General features: G+C 41.2%; 2 protein-coding genes across 3 annotated transcripts; both read left to right on the top strand.

Annotated features, from left to right (window-relative positions):
- Window positions 1-123: 123 nt before the first annotated feature.
- On the top strand, window positions 124-10,798 carry LOC115744742 (protein SLOW WALKER 2). Its single transcript, XM_030680057.2, has 16 exons — window positions 124-1,039; window positions 2,212-2,287; window positions 2,648-2,767; window positions 3,300-3,375; window positions 3,798-3,866; window positions 3,989-4,069; window positions 6,146-6,217; window positions 6,741-6,833; window positions 7,005-7,157; window positions 7,247-7,330; window positions 7,449-7,592; window positions 8,119-8,208; window positions 8,581-8,663; window positions 8,763-9,122; window positions 9,504-9,726; window positions 9,877-10,798. The coding sequence occupies exons 1-16, from the start codon at window positions 307-309 to the stop codon at window positions 10,525-10,527; spliced, it is 3,108 nt and encodes a 1,035-aa protein (XP_030535917.1). The 5' UTR covers window positions 124-306; the 3' UTR covers window positions 10,528-10,798.
- A 1,979-nt stretch (window positions 10,799-12,777) lies between these two features.
- On the top strand, window positions 12,778-16,638 carry LOC115744744 (probable complex I intermediate-associated protein 30). Of its 2 annotated transcripts, none has more exons than XM_030680063.2 (8): window positions 12,778-13,123; window positions 13,225-13,302; window positions 14,441-14,554; window positions 14,788-14,838; window positions 14,938-15,029; window positions 15,176-15,256; window positions 15,380-15,478; window positions 16,163-16,638. In XM_030680063.2, exons 2-8 carry the CDS (start codon window positions 13,251-13,253, stop codon window positions 16,349-16,351), a joined length of 678 nt encoding a protein of 225 aa, XP_030535923.1. In that variant the 5' UTR covers window positions 12,778-13,123; window positions 13,225-13,250; the 3' UTR covers window positions 16,352-16,638. The 2 variants fall into 2 exon arrangements, with proteins under 2 accessions (XP_030535923.1, XP_030535924.1); XM_030680064.2 differs by having other exon boundaries at window positions 12,781-13,125; window positions 13,228-13,302.
- The last annotated feature ends 1,379 nt before the right edge of the window (window positions 16,639-18,017 follow it).

Raw genomic sequence — 18,017 nt, 5'->3', positions numbered from 1 at the left:
CTAGTTTAGCTGCATTGTCGATTCTGTCCTCGTCCAAACCGGATTATAACCAAAATGGTGTTTGACCTTTAGGATCAGCTCGTTGACGGGCTAACCGGGTTTGTCCGAATTCGGGTCACGGCCTTCACTAGCCGTGCGGGCCGGGCTGCACTCAACCCGCCCGAAATTCGCTCCGCGGGAACACTCGCGCCGTCTCGCGGTCGCCGTGAGCGGCGAGCCAAGCTTCCACTCATCTCTAAAACCCTCGCCACCGTCTCTCTCGTAAACCCTCCCATCCCTTCTTCCTCTCCGAATCCCCGTGCAAAAATGGTGGCGATGTCATCGAAACGCAAAAAGCCTCCGCAGAACGCCGCCGACTCGCAAGATATCGAGCTCCTGAAGTCGGACGTAGCCTCTTTCGCTTCCTCCCTCGGCCTCTCCTCCTCTCTCCCCTCCTCCGGCTTCAACGACGCCGATTTCCGCAGGAAAGGCCCTCTCAAGCCTCGCAACACGGATTCCAGCTCAACCGGTCACAGCAATGACCGGAAGAGCAAGGGCAAGAGCGGTTCCGGTGATGCCCGTCGCGATAAAGCCGCTGATTCGAAGGACGATGGACCAACGCGTAAGCCTAAACCGAAGGCTAAGCATAAACCTCCACTGTTGTCGGTTGATGCGAATGACGGTCGCCGCAGTGTGAGCTCGTCGTTTGATAAGTTCAGGAACTTGCCGAAGCTTCCTCTGGTGAAGGCGAGCGCGCTGGGTGTCTGGTACGTGGACGCGGAGGAGTTGGAGGCGAAGGTGGTTGGAGAGAAAGGGAAGAAATTGGAGGTGAGCAATGTAGATGAGTGGAAGGCTGTTGTCGAGGAGAAAAGGAAGGTGGGGGAGAGGCTGATGGCGCAGTATGCGCAGGATTACGAATCCTCGAGGGGGCAGAGCGGGGACGTCAAGATGCTTGTCGCGACGCAGAGGTCAGGGACAGCTGCAGATAAGGTGTCGGCCTTCTCGGTCATGGTCGGGGATAATCCGATGGCAAACCTGCGGTCGCTCGATGGACTAATTGGTATGTTATTTAGGAGTTCCTCCTTCGGCAAATGGAAGCAATTGACTTTGGTTTCTTGGGTTCTACGTATGCTTACTTGTTTTGTAATTTTGTATTGTCGTATCAACTGACCTCCGGTACTTCTTGGTGACTTAAATTTGACGTTGGATTGATTCCCTTTTAATACTTACAAAGTGCTTCAGATGTCGTCTCTTGGATGATGTTCTAAAGTTGTGAAGTTCAAAACGGGCAAGCGTTCTGACTTTTCTCTCTTTAAATGAACTTTTAGCTGTTCAAGTTGAATTTTTTCATGAATTTGTCATTGGGAACGATCTCATGCTGTGTTGGTATGGTAATGGACTCAATAGCTTCTTGTTTAGTGTGAGTAGTGAGATACGTGTTTAAGTAGATATGTTGAGCAGCTTGAGCTACAACTAATCAAGCCATGTTTAAATTATTGGTAATGCCTACAGCCTTTTGAATTCTCTCTTCTACTTTTGCTGGCGTTTGCCCCAGCAATTTCATCATGCGTGTGGTATGTATGATGTGCCTTTAGCCCACTCAAGGCTTAGCTTGTCAAGCAATATTTAATTGCATCTCTCTGCAAGTTTTGTTGTTGAACCAAAGTCAATTTTGCCTCTGCCACCCCCACCGAAAAAAAAAAAAAAAAAAAACAGAAAGATAGAAAAGAAAAGCAAAGAAAAAACACCCCAACAATTCGTAATTTGTCTTCCTGCCTCAAACATCGGCTTTTGTTATCATCCTTCTACAGTTTGTAAGAGTTCTCATACTTAATTTCTGAATTAACATTTGACACAGTTCTCTAGTTTTTATTTTGTAACCTGAATGCCTTTACCCGTGTTTGTCTCTATTAGCTTACAGTGTTTTGTTTACCAGTTCTAGACCCAAAAGGGTGTATTTGAATAAATTGGGCTGTTTTGATATCTGCCTCGTCTTCAAATGTTTTGATTGTGTGTTGCGTGCCTTCTAGTTGTTTTTCTGAATCAGTGCGTTTCTGTGTTAGACCATGGGACCATTAACTGAACTAAGCCTCTAAAACGAGAACATATGTCTGTAAATTCCACCATATTGCTATAGACAGACATTCTGGTCATCCTAATGTAGCCGACTGCTGATGAAATATCTGCGCTAGAGTTATGGATGGATAATACCTAGACACTTTCTTTTTTTAGGAATGGTGACTTCAAAAGTGGGGAAACGTCATGCTTTAACTGGCTTTGAAGTACTGAAAGAATTGTTCATTTCAAGGTTCTCTCTCTCTCTCTCTCTCTCTCTCTCTCTCTCTCATGGTGAACTCCTCAATTCTGGCTAGTGCTTTGCTGTTATTCTTCAAGAAGAGCCTTGTATGGGTGCCATCTGCCTGATGTAGCTTCTGGGCATTACATTAGTTGTTAACCTGGCATTACCATCTTTTTTGGGCCAAAAAGAAGAAATCTGGTATTCACATTTCAAGTGGCTTTGAGTCACTGATTTCTCTTGGACCCATGTTTGCCCTGGCATGGTGCAACTCTGGATGATGAACTACTGTGATCTTGCTTTGAGAGAATTTATGCTAAATTTACTGTGTCCATATTTGATTATTAAACCACTTTTTCTACTTCTTTTTAGTCTATTACCTGAACGTAAGCTGAAGACCCTCTTGCAGAGGCCACTAAATCATCTCCCAGAGACAAAGGATGGCTACTCCCTCCTACTCTTTTGGTACTGGGAAGACTGCTTAAAGCAGAGGTATGCATTTATTAAAGCCTTAGTAGTCTGCAAATGGATGCCACTGCTAGCACTAACTAGTCCGCATACTTCGTTTTTTCTTAGAACATTGATCTATACATGTAGATATGCCGTTGGCAAATTAAAGTTATTCAAGAAGCAGGTTCCTGAGACACAGGTGGTCTTGTGCGAAGACCTATCTAGCTCAATGAGAACAGTAGACTGGAAAGAGAGAGGAGGAAAGAAAGAAAACCTTTCACAAAAGGATGCGTTTGATCCGTTATATTACTGACATACACTATATATAATTGAAAAGCTGAAAATGATCATTTTCATCAAGTGGAAAGATGAAGCTTCTCATTGATGTTTATTAGAATCGAACATATTTACTTAGTTTCAATCTGTAGGTAAAATTGTTACTTGCATGCCCAACATGCTTTCAAGGAAATCAAGAATAAAAAAATGTTTTCAACATCATAATGCTAGCTTAAAGCTGCATCATGTTGTTTGATTTGAACAGCTAATTAAATTTTGGATTGCTTGACTTCTTTAGGTATGAGCGTTTTATTGTTGCACTTGAGGAAGCATCAAGGGATTTGCTACCCATTCTGAAGGACAAGGCCTTGAAGGTAAGTTTTTTTCACTCTGTTGTGAGATTCGTTAGCTATACGATATGCACATCTTCTTATTGGAAATAATCGCGGGCCTGAAATATTGTTTGGACAGGTTATCTAGTTATATCTGAAGTTAAAACTCTCTCCAGAGTTTCAATTGGGTTTGGAGCTAGATATGGATGAAATTTCTCTTCCTCATTGGACCACAATTATTGCTGGCATGTGATAGTTAATAGTTGTTCTGCCTTTGAACTTGTTCCACAGTTTCATGTAGTCTCCACTACCTTTTCCAAATATATTTGTCAAATTTACCTCTTCTGTACTTGTTGCTTGATCACCTAATTGAGTTAATCTATTGCCAATAATTTTTTTACTCAATTCTTTTCTGAAATGCTTCTACAAATAATCTGATTTGTTTGAGATTTTGGTGCTTGTAGACCATGTATGCACTCCTGAAGAATAAGTCGGAACAGGAGCGTCGATTGCTCTCAGCTCTTGTCAACAAAGTAAGTTGAGATTGAAATTTGACCATTTTCTAATTGATTCTTAATTGTTCATTTATAAAGATTCTAGTTGACTTTTATAGCAACTGATTGTGATAATACATATTGTCCTTGTCTATATGCAGCTCGGGGATCCTCAAAATAAGGGTGCATCCAACGCTGACTTTCACTTATCCAACCTTTTGTCTGAACACCCAAACATGAAGGTATGTTGTTCAAGTGGTGGCCTTTTTTTTTTATGCCTATGCACATATATGATCGCAGTTTCCTGTGTTTTCAGTAAATTGGTTAGGGCTATTCTCATGACATTTAACACAGAACAGGACCAGTGCAGATCTTTAGAACGTTCCTTCCATGTGGAGGGAAGAGGTTGCATGTATGTCTGCATTTATGTAGCTCATGAATGGCCATCTTTATGTATTGCAAAGTTTAGTTCTCCCAAAAGAACTATCTGCTGAAGCTAGTTGAATGTTGGATGGACATAAAACTAAACGAATAAAATATAGTTCATTTTGTTTAATGAAAGGAAAGCACAAGATTAGGTCATTATTACTTCTCTGAGGATTGCCCTGTAATGTACAAATCTCCTTTTGGATTCGGTACCACACCATTCAGCATATCTCCTCCTTGAACACATTATATTTCTGCAATCACTTCTGTCGGTAAAGCAAATATTAGAGTTTTTCGCTAGTTTTACGAAGGACAGGTGAATGTCAATGTGGGATAAGTGCTTTCTTAATACCTTAACAATATGGAATTAGAAATTCTAGGTTTCTTTCATCCAGGCTCTTGTATCAACTTGCATTAGTGAAAAATTACTTCTAAAAATCAACAAGATACGGTAAAATAGATGTGCATGGTTTGGTTGATGCAACCTACTTTGGCAGGGTTATCAGCAAAATTCAGTAGGTTGACTGGACATTATGCACTCAAATCTCTCTAACCCAATCTTAAACCATCTTCACAAGCTTTAACATAAACATATTGATGGCTACTCTGCTAAAAAGAAGCTTAATGTAACCCCTGAAAACCCTAGTTGAAAAATCAGTGCCTTAAGGATTGGCCTGGCTGGTCTAATGGTTGGACCTGAAATTGGTAACCGATCTGCTACTCGCCAGAAATAATCAATCATCAAAAAGTGGATGGAACTACCCGTTACTCAGTCCAACCAGTCAAAATGGGGTGATTGAACTGGGTCAGAATTTGTCAGATCCGGTTTTTTCAAGGTGAAGGAAAATTCCATCCTGTCTCTCAAATCTGGGACCTCATCTTTTAGTCTATAATATTTCACATGCAATTGCCATTCACCAAAACATCATCCTTAGTCTTGAAGGTTACAAAAATGTTGCTTATTGTAGGGAAAATTCCAAATAAGGATTTGAAGTGGACATTGCTTCAAATAGGGGCCTGAAGTGCCCTCATTTCTTCAAATAAGTGCCTGACCAAGGGCATTTTCTTTGCTTTTTAATTTTTTTCCTTTTTCTTTATTTTTTTCCTCTTTTTTCCCTTTCTTTTTTTGGCCCTAGCTTCCAGTCGGTAACCAGCTGCCGGTGAGGGTTGGGTGAGGCCGCCCTCAGCTTTTATGTGAAATAAGGTCCACTTCAAGCCCTTATTTGAGAAAATGAGGGCACTTTAGGCCCTTATTTGGAATTTTCCCTTTATTGTATGTTTCTGTCTTGGAATGATACATGAAAAGAAAATGTAGGCATGGTGTAGAACTCGCGACATAGGGCTCTTTTCAAAACATCCTCATCTACTGAGCTGAATCTACTGTGTGGGACATATGTTAACAGAATTATCTATGATGTTAGTATTCCGCCAGCTAAATCCGTTGTATCATTTGGACCGATTGAACTGCTAAGTAGTCGCTTGCCAGATTCATGCTCCTGTCCGCTTTTGAAAGCACCACTAGAACAGCCACTAAGAAGACAATCTGTTCAAATTACATAAAATTCGAATGACACTCTGCACCACATATGTCCTCCTCGGTAGTAAATCACATTGATAGGGTTTAGGTTATCGAACAAATTGTGCTTCACCAAAACTTCAATTGAGCTTTAAACTCAAGGCCTATTGAATAAGAATCTTCTTGATGTCATATAATCTTAAGAGTAAATATTGCCTCTATAAGTATCAGGTCGTTTTCTCAAATGTGAATCTGTGGGGTGCAACTGGCCATTTCACCTATTATTCTGTGACCGATTATTAAGTTCTGTTTATGATGCACAACTCTCTTTTTTGTTTGGGGCAACTGTCATTACAGTGGGTTCTTCCTTTTTCAGGCGGTAGTGATTGATGAGGTGGACTCTTTTCTCTTTCGCCCACACCTGAATTTGCGGGCAAAGTATCATGCTGTACGTCTTCTCAATCTTTTATCATTGTCATTTTTAGTAGTATCATTTGCAGGGCCTTTGACGATCTTTTTCAAGAACTGCTTATTTTGTCATTTTTAGTACCTGCTACTGTCATTATTTTTTCATATGAGTCCTTCCACTGCATTGTACTGTATGGTGATATGGTTAGTGGATACATCAATGCATTGGCTGTGCCACCGTACCCCAAATTGTGATGAGGCATTTGTGTGCAACATGAGTTTATCATTTTTTTAAAAGCTTTCTTTCCAAGAGGAGTAGGCTGATCGCTTAGGTATTTCATATGCAATATTTCTTTCCTAGTTCCTTTTTATGCGATTGTATCTGAAAATCAATTCTGAGAGATCTTGTTTTTGAATTACCCTAAATTGCAACAGTCTTGCAGATGGGCTTTATTCTAGGATGATTGGCCCCACATGTTTCCTATAAGACTGTGCAAAGTGAAAGTATGTTTCTGTAAGATTTCTATTTTTATTCACTTCAATAAGCCATTGTGCATGTGCAGATTAATTTCCTTAGCCAAATTCGTCTTAGTAACAAAGGAGATGGACCAAAGGTGGCAAAAAGATTGATAGATGTGTACTTTGCTGTGTTTAAGGTACTATTACATTATATTAATTGCACCTTTTGTACGATTTCATGGTTGCATAGGATGAGTCTCTTTTCCTTCCTAGGTCTCCAGCAGAGGCAAACATTTTTGTTATGAGGTGATTACCTAGAGATTCCGTTTTGACGATCTCGGATTTTAATTTTTGGTGGACAATGTCAGGTGTTGATTACTGAGGTTGGTAGTGGTCAGAAAAAAGCTAATAGCAGCAAAAAGGAGAAAAAGAGGGCCTCTGGTTCTGAGGGGGAAAAAGAAAAGGATGCAACAGACACTCATGTTGAATTAGACTCAAGGATACTATCAGTCTTATTAACTGTCAGTTTCTCTTACTCTTTCTACTGATTTGCACAATCTGCTATGGTTTTGCGATGTCTCTGTTGACCAATACCTTTTCATTCTTCCAGGGGGTGAACAGAGCATTTCCCTATGTTTCGAGCAATGAGGCTGATGACATTGTTGAGGTCCAGACACCACTGCTCTTCCAACTGGTAAGCTCAGAGGCATAGAGTCACTTGTGATGAATAGCTTGTGAAGGGAGCTTTATATGATTGGTGCAAGAAGGAAATAATATTAATGTGCTCTGATATCTGCACTCGTTTTATGCAGGTTCACTCAAACAATTTTAATGTAGGAATACAAGCTCTGATGCTTATTGACAAAATCTCATCCAAAAATCAGATAGTCAGTGATCGGTTTTACCGTGCCTTGTACTCAAAACTTCTACTTCCTGCTGCCATGAATTCTTCCAAGGCAAGTGATGCTGATCTTTTTATGTCTGATTAGACAAACTATTTAATTTGCTTATGGCCGCCTTGAAACACGTTCATCAGGGAATTTCTCAACTGTAAGCTTAACATCTAATTGATGTGGAGTTTTGGGTTCAAACTTACATGCTTCTTTTAGTTCTCTTTATGCAAATGAAGATCAAGTGTAGCTTGAGTTCGTAGAGGATGATCTTAAGTAGTTTCATTTCTTATGGACATAAAAGAAAAGTATCCACATTGAAAGAGTTAAATGTCTTTAGTTTGATATTGCTGAGTTTGGTGTCTTGGGATGATGAGATCACGATGCCAGGGTATCTTATGAGTTGCATGCCATTTCCCTGTCCCTGTCCCTATCCTTTTGTCCTGCTTTTGGCACTTGAAATCCCCCTCTCTAGAATAAGATAGATAAAAAATACTTGAGAATAGAAAGAACAAACAAGGAATGGTTTGTGCCTTTCTTATCTCTCTCTCTCTCTCTCTCTCACCTTTTTTGGTTTTTTGGCATTCTTCAGGCAGAAATGTTTATTGGTCTACTTCTGAGAGCCATGAAAAGTGATGTGAATTTAAAGCGTGTGGCTGCCTTTTCAAAGCGTCTTTTACAGGTTTGTAGCGAGGACCGTTTTAGCCTTACTTTGTTCTTTCTCATGGTTGCTAGATATCTCTAGAGATCAATCCAGCGAAAATGTCCTTAATACTCTTAGATGAGTGTTTGCTTGGTTCTCTCCCTCATAGAAGTGCATGCTTGGGACATCTATTTAAGGCAGTTCCTGGTCATAAAAGTAGAATGTTAAGCTAATATTTCTTATTTACAAAACATGGCTTTCCTGTTAGTTATGGTTCATTAATGTATATTATGCTCCTTCTAGAGATTTTAACTTATAAAAAATTTATGAGAAATGAGATTCAATAGATGGATGATGCAATGCCTTTCCTAGTTTGTAATACTCTAATGCAAGTTCACTGATTTTTGACAGGTTGCACTGCAGCAGCCACCTCAATATGCCTGTGGATATCTTTTTCTTCTCTCTGAGCTTCTTAAAGCCAGACCTCCTTTGTGGTGAGGATGGGATTTGGTTTGTTCTGATGTTTAAATGAAATTACTGGAGGATGAGGGTTTCAGATGGAAATTTCTTGAACAATACATATTATTGTGCAGGAATGTAGTGCTTCAGAGTGAGTCGGTTGATGAAGAGCTAGAACATTTTGAAGACATTGTTGAAGAAGCTCACAACAAAGAAATCAATGCTTCAAGAGAAGAAAATAATTTTGGCTTGATTCTTGATGATTCCGTGAAGGACGATGATTCCTCAGAAGAGGAGGAGGATGGCTCACTTGTCTCTTCTTCAGATGATGATGAACACTCCGACGAAGCAGCTGAGTTGCTTATAAAGAATTTATCTCCAAATACTCGGGGAGTTGAATTATCTAAAAATAAAATTGATCAGTCTGGAGTAAATTCGACAGATTCGTTGCTTCCTGGAGGGTATAATCCCAGGCACAGAGAGCCGTCTTACTGGTAAGTTAACACCCCTTTTTTTCCCGGTAGTTCCCTGTAATGTACTGTTGTATTGTTGCCGACTCTAATTGTGTCATATGATCTCTCGCTCATTGTTTTTGGAGCGTGTAATACTTGAAGAATTTACTTTATGTATAGAATAGTTATTTTCTCCAAAGTGGCTATATTTTAATTAATTGTCTACAATTCTTCATCTAACTCGTGGCCTGCTCTTTGTTTCTTTTCTTTTCTATCTTTCTTTATTTCTTTCTTTTTTCATTTTAATATGGTTAATCTGTAGCTGTTGCCAGTTTCTGAAACCTTTGCATTTTCATAAGCTCTTGCTGATTAATGTTCAAAAACTCCTAATGAATGGATTTCATTCCCATTTGGGGACTATAGCAATGCAGACCATGTAAGCTGGTGGGAGCTCACGGTACTTGCTTCACATGTTCATCCATCAGTCGCTACCATGGCTCGGACACTCCTGTCTGGGGCCAACATTGTGTACAATGGAAACCCATTAAACGACCTCTCACTCCCGGCCTTCTTAGACAAGTTAATGGAAAAGAAACCCAAGCAAAGTTCATGGCATGGTGGTTCCCAAATTGAACCTACCAAGAAGGTGAGTCATCAATTTATGTTTATTTGCCCTTGTATAATAGGTTCTCTAAGTTGCTTTCCCTCTGTCCGTGACCCTTTGACCTTCCTAGGAGTGACCACTGCCTACTGTGGAACCCTCTAAATTTGTTTCTGCTTTTGTTTTTTTCCCCAGCTTGATATGAACAATCAGTTAATTGGGCCAGAAATTCTGTCACTTGCTGAAACGGATGTTCCCCCGGAAGATTTAGTTTTTCACAAGTTTTATGTAAATAAAATGAGTTCCTCAAAATCACAAAAGAAGAAGAAAAAGAAGAAAGGAGCAGAAGAAGAAGCGGCAGAGGAACTATTTGATGTGGACGATGCAGAGGCTGATGGCGGAGACGAGAGTGATAATGAAGAGATTGAGAACATGTTGGACTCTGCTGACATTTCCTTAGATGGGGATGGTGAATATGATTATGATGACTTGGACCGAGTTGCTGCAGAAGATGATGATGATTTGGCTGATGATGCTAGCGATGGAGAGATTGATCTTCCATTCGACGTGGATGAGGCAGAAGAGGATGATATTGGCCCCATCGAAGATGACACAAGTGACGGCGACGATGTGGCGATTGGGGAAGCGGATGATGAAACTGATGAAGGAGAAGATAGCTCCTACCAGAGGAAAGGAAAGAGGAAATCTAGGGGGAAGACTTTGGCATCCCCTTTCGCCAGTCTTGAAGAATACGAACATCTATTAAATGAGGATACCGAGGATCCTGGCTTACAGACGTTGACAAAGAAGTCAAAATCACGAAAGAAAGCTAGGTCATCCAAGTGATTTTTAGAAGCCGATTTGCGGAGGCAGGTGATGAACATCGACACGCCCTTTCAATAGCTGTTAAACCGTGGCACAACTGGCGACTTTCTTACATCTGTGCACGGATATCAATCAGAGGGAGGGAGGATAGGGGCAGCGATTGAGGTATGGCAATCAAGCGTTTCGGTTTGTTTGCACCTCCTTTCTTGAGTTTTGATCAATGTGAGGAAAGATGAATTGCCACATTTTCTTAAATTTTTGCTATATTTTTTGGCAAGAGTTTGTACCCGACATACTATGAGAAGGATTCCAACATAATCTCCATTCCTCTTGTATAATTGGCTGTGATCCATCCATTTGTACCAAAAGTACGAGAAAAACCCATACTAGACTATTGCTTCCTAGACTACCCTTTTCAACCAAACCATCTATCATACATCACTGAGAAGTGTGAACATGACCCATGCTAATTTGCTTCATAGCATGGATAAACAGCGACGGCTACAAATCTTGAACCCGGCTAAGCCGGCTTTGCCCTCAGGATCCTCATCTTTGGAGTTCTTGTGATCCAGTCTTCAAAAGCTTCGGCGGCAAACGGTATCGTCAAAGCCCCTTTGCTGCAGAACCCGAATTCCTCGGCTGACTTACGCAGCAGCTGCACGAAGTCCACATCCGCGAGAGCTCTTGTGTGGACGATGAACCGCGTCGTGTTGTCGTTCACTCCCACGCATATCGGAATATATCCTCTTGGGGCCATCCGGGAGCCCTCTAGCCGCTTCGCTCCTCGTCGCCCGGCGATTTTGCTCAGCTTGCTGGCTCTTAATCCCATATGGCTTGTTAATTCGACTGCCCTGACCTAAACACCCCAATTTGAGCCCTGAGACAGACGATATAAGCAAAAATACAAGGCCTTGCGTAATTGGTCCATCCTTCCATGCCCCGTTGGAAGATATCTCTTCAAATATTTCCTGAGAGCGACGCTCTCATCGCATTAAGCCTATCATCTTCTAATAATATTAATCCTAGTCTAATCCAATGTCCAATTTCTCGAAAGCGAGTTTGCACGCCGGGATTCAATTTGACAGTTTGTTTATAACTTAAGTAATCAAATTTTTGTCCGACCGCTGTATCGATCGTGAACGTTGGACCCCAATTCTTCAGCGATCAGGTGATCGTGATGTGTACACACACTGCCATCAGCCTACTTCAACCTGGTTTTTTTTTTTTTTTTATAATTATTATTCTCTTCTAGCTTTTCCATCTCTGGAACGCTTGGAGAAATTCAAAATGGTCCATGTTTGTCTGCATTCTGCAATGAAAATTTCAGACATGTTCAAATGTCTCGTACTGGTGGATCAAACAGGTACAAAATGGGTACTCGGGTCGAGTTTATACTTCGACCAAAATTGATAAATACCGGGTTTTGCCCGTAGCGGATCCTCGTAAAATAAAGAAATTTATCGCTAGATAAAAATATAAAAAATTTCAAAGAATGGCTTGAAATGGACATTGTTTCAAATAAACCTCAAGTACTTTTGTTATTTCAAGGAAGGGCCTGATCAAGTATATTTTGGTCATTTATTTTTTATTTTTCCCATTTCTCTTTTTTTTCCTTTATTGCGGTCAGCAGCAAGCCGTTGAGGGTGTCCTCGCCTAGCCCTCGCTGGTGGTTGGCCATCGCTTGAGACCGGCCATTAGCAAAAAGGAAGGGGAGAAAAAGGAAATAAAAAAAATAAAAATAAAGTAAATGATGAAAATGCTATTGGTTGTCTCCTTTTTGGCAATAATGAGGACAGGTCATGTCCTTACGCTTTATGCCCTTGTTTAGAATTTTCGAATAAAAATCCGAATCCTGCGACACGTAGGCAAATTTATGTGAAATAGCCTTAAGCAATTGATTAAAATAATTGAGATACAAGAATTTTCTCTATGTCCGACATTTTTCAATTTCTTTCTCCGTTTTTCGCTATTTTATCCTAAGCATGTCACGACAAAGGGCGAGCATTAGCTGCTGGCTAGGTGGCGCCCTTTCATTGGCACTGTCATTGTGAACTTATAAACCCGACCACACACTATTTCCTTCTCCTTCCCCCCGTTTTTCCCATTTTGCCCTCAAACTTCTCTCACTCTCTAACACTCGAACTGACCACAAGGGAGAGATGAGCGCCGCCGGGAGTTGCCCTCGACAGACGAGGGGGTGGCCGGCTACGGGACGGTGAGGGGGGCGGCGGCGGAGGCATGCTTGATTGTAGATGGGGGGAAGAGAGATTGGGCGAGTGGGTGAGGAGCGTACGGAGGGGACGGCCGGCGACGAGCCGTATGAACTATGAAGTCAGTAAACGACGTCGTCGTTTTGGGATGAAACTGAGAAATGTGCACGTGTCTCCGAGCCGCTGCCCAGTGACAAAATTGTATAACCTCGCCTCGCCACAAGCTTCCACAGTTTCCAGAGCTCTCGGCGGCGGTGATGGGCCACCGGCGGCGACTGCTCTGATACCGGCGACTGCGAAACGCTGAGCCACCTTATCACTCGGATCGACCGACTTCCCTCTCTCTCTCTCTCTCTCTCTCTCTCTGCGTACTTCTCTGATCAGTTCGAAGTCATCGTCTCCTTAAACGGTTCGTCATTTTGCTAGGTTTTTTCTGGATAGACAAGCTTTGAATTTATATGAGTGGCCTTTCATACTCCAGATGATGATCTTGCTTCCCTTTCTGATTTAGGACAAATTTCGGAAGAACAAAAAATGTCTAGGTTTCGAGCGTTATGGCAGGCCTCTCTAAATGCTACGAAGAAAGGTACTTTGTATGTTCTTCCTCTTCGTCGAAACTAGCAGTACTTAGGCCTTATGTTCTGCATAGGAAGCTTTAGATGACATCTTTGCCCTGCCCTCATTTTTTTTCACTTTGGTCATGAGTGTTGTTTGCTGCTATTAATTACGTTTTGGAATGAAGAAATGTTTCAGTATGATTGATAGGTGACTAGCAGTATCATGTTCCGGTCCTTCTCATTCATTTTTAGCATTAGATGAAAATTTCTTTCACATATTGGTGAGGGAAAGGCCGTGGCGATAGTGCTCGAGGGTTGCCTTCCTGTATAAAGACATAAGGATACAGATGTGGGCTCATTTCTAAGGCTGGGTTAACACGGTGACTTTGGTAAATTCATTTTTTTGCAATGGGTTGGAGCTTTATTCAGTTTCATTTCATATTAGTCTGTCAGTCTCGGCATGAGTTATAAATGAAAATTTTCATCAGCTGTGGCCTCAAAGGCATCCAATTCTAGTGATATGATTTCTTTGGCTGGCTGATATTTAGCATTTCCTTTGTATTTAGCTTTTCATGACGAGATATTCTATTATGACTGTATAATTCGGAATGCCATAAAAGATTGAATTTCTTAGCCAGAGTCGATTGCTGGACGATATTGTTCAAACTTGGATATTTGAACTTTCATCCAGCATTATAGTGGATTCCCTCTCTTCTTTAATTGTATAATAAAACACCATCTAATCATGATACAAATTGCCGTATTCAAAGTTGTTGCAAAGTATATCCACTTTGTGATTAACTGGAGCATTTATTATTGCATCAGTAGCATGATAGTGGTCACTGAAAAAGGAGTCGAGGCAAATATCCTTCATCTGTTTCTCTCTTTGCATGACTTGAAAATGTCCATGGGTTCTTCCTTCTTCGTTCTTCTGTGGTTTTTTGGAATGTTTTAATTGTCTATCTGCTTGAAGAGAATTTGATCTTTTGATTTTTGGCATTTGTTTTCTACTCCCGTGTTCAGTATAGTTATCTGAGGTCTTAGACATATATTTTCTGCTCCAAAATGGTTGTAAATTACTTTTCTAGAAGATAAAAGAGATGACACTTAAGTAATTGATAATTACACTCTTTGGTAATTTTTGTGTTGATCTTCTTGTATGTGCAGCTCTCACATGGAATGTGGAAGACTTGATACCTCCAAGCGAGAAAAGTATATTTAATTTCAACTCAAAGGAAGAGTTGAAAAGGTGGCATCTCTACTCAGATTCTGAATTTGGGGGTATGCATTTATATAATATTCAGCTGGTGGATCAGACAGTTTACCAAACAAACAAAAAAAATGGGTTAAACAGAAAATTAACGACCATTATTTTGCACACTTAAAGAGTACATCTATTCAATTTTGTGTTTCTCTGGATGGAAAGACCACTTTGCCATCATATTGTTCTGGCAAATGGTGATTTGACTTTTCATCTCATTGGTAATATCCTTACCACTGTTGTGACTTTTCAGGGTTATCGTCTGCCTCTTTGGAGATTAATGATGCTGGGAATGGACGAAAGGGTATTGCTTAGTGAATATTCGTATAGTGACTACATTGGCATAATGACTTGTGATGGTTTGAGTTCTGAACATTCAATAGCTTCTGGGTTTCTTGCATAGGAATTTTTTCTGGACGCCTCTCACTGGATGTTGCGGAGGATTCAAAGTGGAATATCAAAAGGAGTGGCTTTTGTGGAATGCGGTCCAAGAAGGTTAGCGATTTTTGCATGTTCTTGCAGCATATTGTTTTCTGCTGACAATAACAAGTTCATTTCCATGTCTTACTGAGTGTTTCTTCTATTCTTTCCAGCATCATTATTTAGTTAGTTTCCTTGTTCAATTTTTTTTCCTTCTGCAGTTTGATGGCTTCATTGATTTGGATGCATATGATACCATAGCTCTAAAGCTTAAAGGAGATGGTAGATGCTACATATCCACTGTGAGTATCGACCCTCATTTCAGCTTTTATAAGAGTGGTTGACTCAGGTTTCCCCTTTATTTTGAACATTTTAGCTGGTGTATGACTTGCTTTTCTGATATAGTTAGTTGACTTCTGATCTAGATCTACACGGAGAATTGGGTGAACTCACCTGGACAGCAGGAAGATAATTCATGGCAGGCTTTTGTCATTGTGCCTAAAGACAATTGGTATATTGCAAAGGCAAGTCTCGTCATTGTTAATATGGGGTTAGCAAGTTGAGCTTCAGTAGCTTATTAGGGGCTTGACTCATTTAGACCGCTATTCGGGCATACTATTTTCCATTGAGCCTGTTATATTGGTCCTACCCAATAACAATATCTGAGCTATCAAATCAATTCAATGTCGAGAATGGAATAGTATAACATAGGAAGATCTTTTATCCATACCGAATCCAAAATTGGATTCCTGATCCAACCCCTTTACTTTTCTTTATCATTTTTTTTCTTCTTCTTTTTTATTCTTTTTATTCTTGTAACCTACCACCTTCCTTGTACAATCATCTAATGACGTGTCATTTGACCGCTCTTACTTTGCCATTGGTTACAAACCCAAACAAACAATAGAAGTAAAGTGTGGTTTAATTTTTCAGTCACACGTGTTATATTGGTCCTTTCTGAGTTCAAATCGTCCCCGCAAACTGATGGCGATCTCTTTTCTATTAACCATCATGACTATCTTATTGATGAGCACTTGAGGATTCCTTCGTCTCAAACGGGTTGGTCCTTATGCTCTTTTTTGCTGCTGAAGACATTTTTAAGCTTTATTACTTTGGTTGAAGCTTGAACTGACTAGCAAAATGTACATGTGTATTAGCTCATCTGCGAGAAACCTGTTTTGAATTCGTGGATTTCATGGCCTTTTCAGATTCCTCTTGCCCGATATTTGCCAACATGGAGAGGGAATGTCATAGACGTAGATTTGGAAATGAATCCATCTCGAATCCTTGGCATGTCACTGTCTGTTAATGCAGAAGGTGGAGTCCCCGGCGCAAAATCTGGGCCCGGTGATTTCAGAGTCGAACTTGAATGGATCAAGGCACTGAGGACAGAGTGAGCATCTGTACATTAAGTTGGCGGGAAGTAAGTCCATTGTCCCAAAGCTTTGATAGAGCTTGATGGTGTAGTTTTTATAATCTTTGTTAAAATATATGTACTATGTAGCGATTCAAAATTTTGTTCCTTTTCAATGGTGCGTTCTTGAGAAGCTTTGGATATTGCGAAAAGCCTCGGGTCTTTCTTTCTGCGCCAGCACCCCATGTTTTCACGTACGTTGAGTTAGTCGGAGGTGCCAAAGAACGTCTTCCAAGTCCCAACTGGTGCATAACACAGATATTTCCTTGATCCTTTTGCTCGTTCCTTACAATGAACTACGTCACTATATGCATCCTCCGCTATGATCGGACCGGAAACACGGAACGAGGTCAGATCAACTCGAAACTCTCATAAGAAATCTGCGATTTCTTGGATCAGTGTCGAGGGCTTATCGATGAAAAGTAGTTGTGGTTCCAAACACCAAATCAATTTGGTTTTTCCGTCCGTAAGATTCCTTTAAGCGTCGGAAACTAACAATCAAACATTGCATGCATCCGATACATGGAAGCCAATTTCATATCCGCCATTAGATGTTACGGGCCCACACCATTAAATCGCGCGGGCCTTCTGTATGCCTCCCGATATATAATAGCCAAGCTGAAGATGAAGTGGGCTTACATGCATGCACCGCTGCGCTAATGCTAACGGGGAAGTTCATTAGTGGGGGTTCTCATCTTCTCCCTTAAACGATCCAGAGTCCATTGGTGTCACTCTTTGGTCCAAGGACCATTGGAAACTTGTCGCCGGACCCAGCCGGGCCCCTGGCGGTGCACAGACCCACCAAAAGAATTCTAAATTCCCAAATGGCAGGAGATGACAAAGCAGCAGTCGGCTGGATCGTGCGCAATCAATCAAAACCCTGATAAGAAAAAAATCCCAAATGGTGATTTTCAAAGTAACACGGAAGCTGGTCAAGGCTGGCGTCCTTACGTCTCGGGGAACTCCCTCCAGGGTCCCACCCTCTTCTTGGTTGGCTCGATGCCACTCGTGCCCAAAGTTGACTCCCTCGCCTCACCGCCTTTTTGGTAGTCGTCCATCCCGCAAGTGGGTGTTCCTGGAAAATCACGCCGCTTTGAGAGATCACATCGGTTTGGAACATACGCCCAAGCTTTGCACAAGCTCGACCGATACGCGTCTCGATTGCGAACGAAGGTTTTAAGATCTGGTGTGTTTCGCGCGAGGCCTAACACGCGACCGCACGCCGCGTAAAATCGTAAATGGACCCGGCAAGGGGATCAAGCGGGAGGAATGACATTACTCTAATTTTTGCGGATTTACATGTTAACGTAGGGCCTAGGAACCTTATGAGTGGGAATATCCAGCTGACGTAGGCAAATCACTTCCGAATTACACATCAATATTGATCTAAACCTAAAAAGAAAATCGACAATCGCCCCAGCGACATGTCCTCAAATAGTGTGGCCGTATGGCGGTTAAGACGGTATTGGAATTCGCTGAAAGGAATCGTTAACGCGCGCAATAAAACTTCGAATTTAGCGGTGAAGATAGGAATTCGGAACGTGATATTTTTCCAAGTTTTAAGTTTTCAGACGTCGTTGGAGGTTCGTTTGGCCTAACTCAAGAGGGTTTTCCTAGGCTTTAAAGATGGTGGTAGGACGTTCCTTTTG

The sequence above is a fragment of the Rhodamnia argentea genome, chromosome 8 (assembly GCF_020921035.1).
Source record: "Rhodamnia argentea isolate NSW1041297 chromosome 8, ASM2092103v1, whole genome shotgun sequence".
Lineage (NCBI taxonomy): Eukaryota > Viridiplantae > Streptophyta > Magnoliopsida > Myrtales > Myrtaceae > Rhodamnia > Rhodamnia argentea.
Note: the sequence above shows the minus strand (reverse complement) of the source record. Positions and strands in the feature narration are given on the sequence as shown.

Coding starts and splice junctions, on each gene's coding strand:
- LOC115744742 (XM_030680057.2), top strand. CDS start 307: ATGGTGGCGATGTCATCGAAACGCAAAAAGCCTCCGCAGAACGCCGCC. Junction 2,288..2,647: donor AAAGAATTGTTCATTTCAAG/GTTCTCTCTCTC, acceptor ACTTCTTTTTAG/TCTATTACCTGAACGTAAGC. Junction 2,768..3,299: donor GAAGACTGCTTAAAGCAGAG/GTATGCATTTAT, acceptor TGACTTCTTTAG/GTATGAGCGTTTTATTGTTG.
- LOC115744744 (XM_030680063.2), top strand. CDS start 13,251: ATGTCTAGGTTTCGAGCGTTATGGCAGGCCTCTCTAAATGCTACGAAG. Junction 13,303..14,440: donor TCTAAATGCTACGAAGAAAG/GTACTTTGTATG, acceptor TTGTATGTGCAG/CTCTCACATGGAATGTGGAA. Junction 14,839..14,937: donor TGCTGGGAATGGACGAAAGG/GTATTGCTTAGT, acceptor TTTCTTGCATAG/GAATTTTTTCTGGACGCCTC.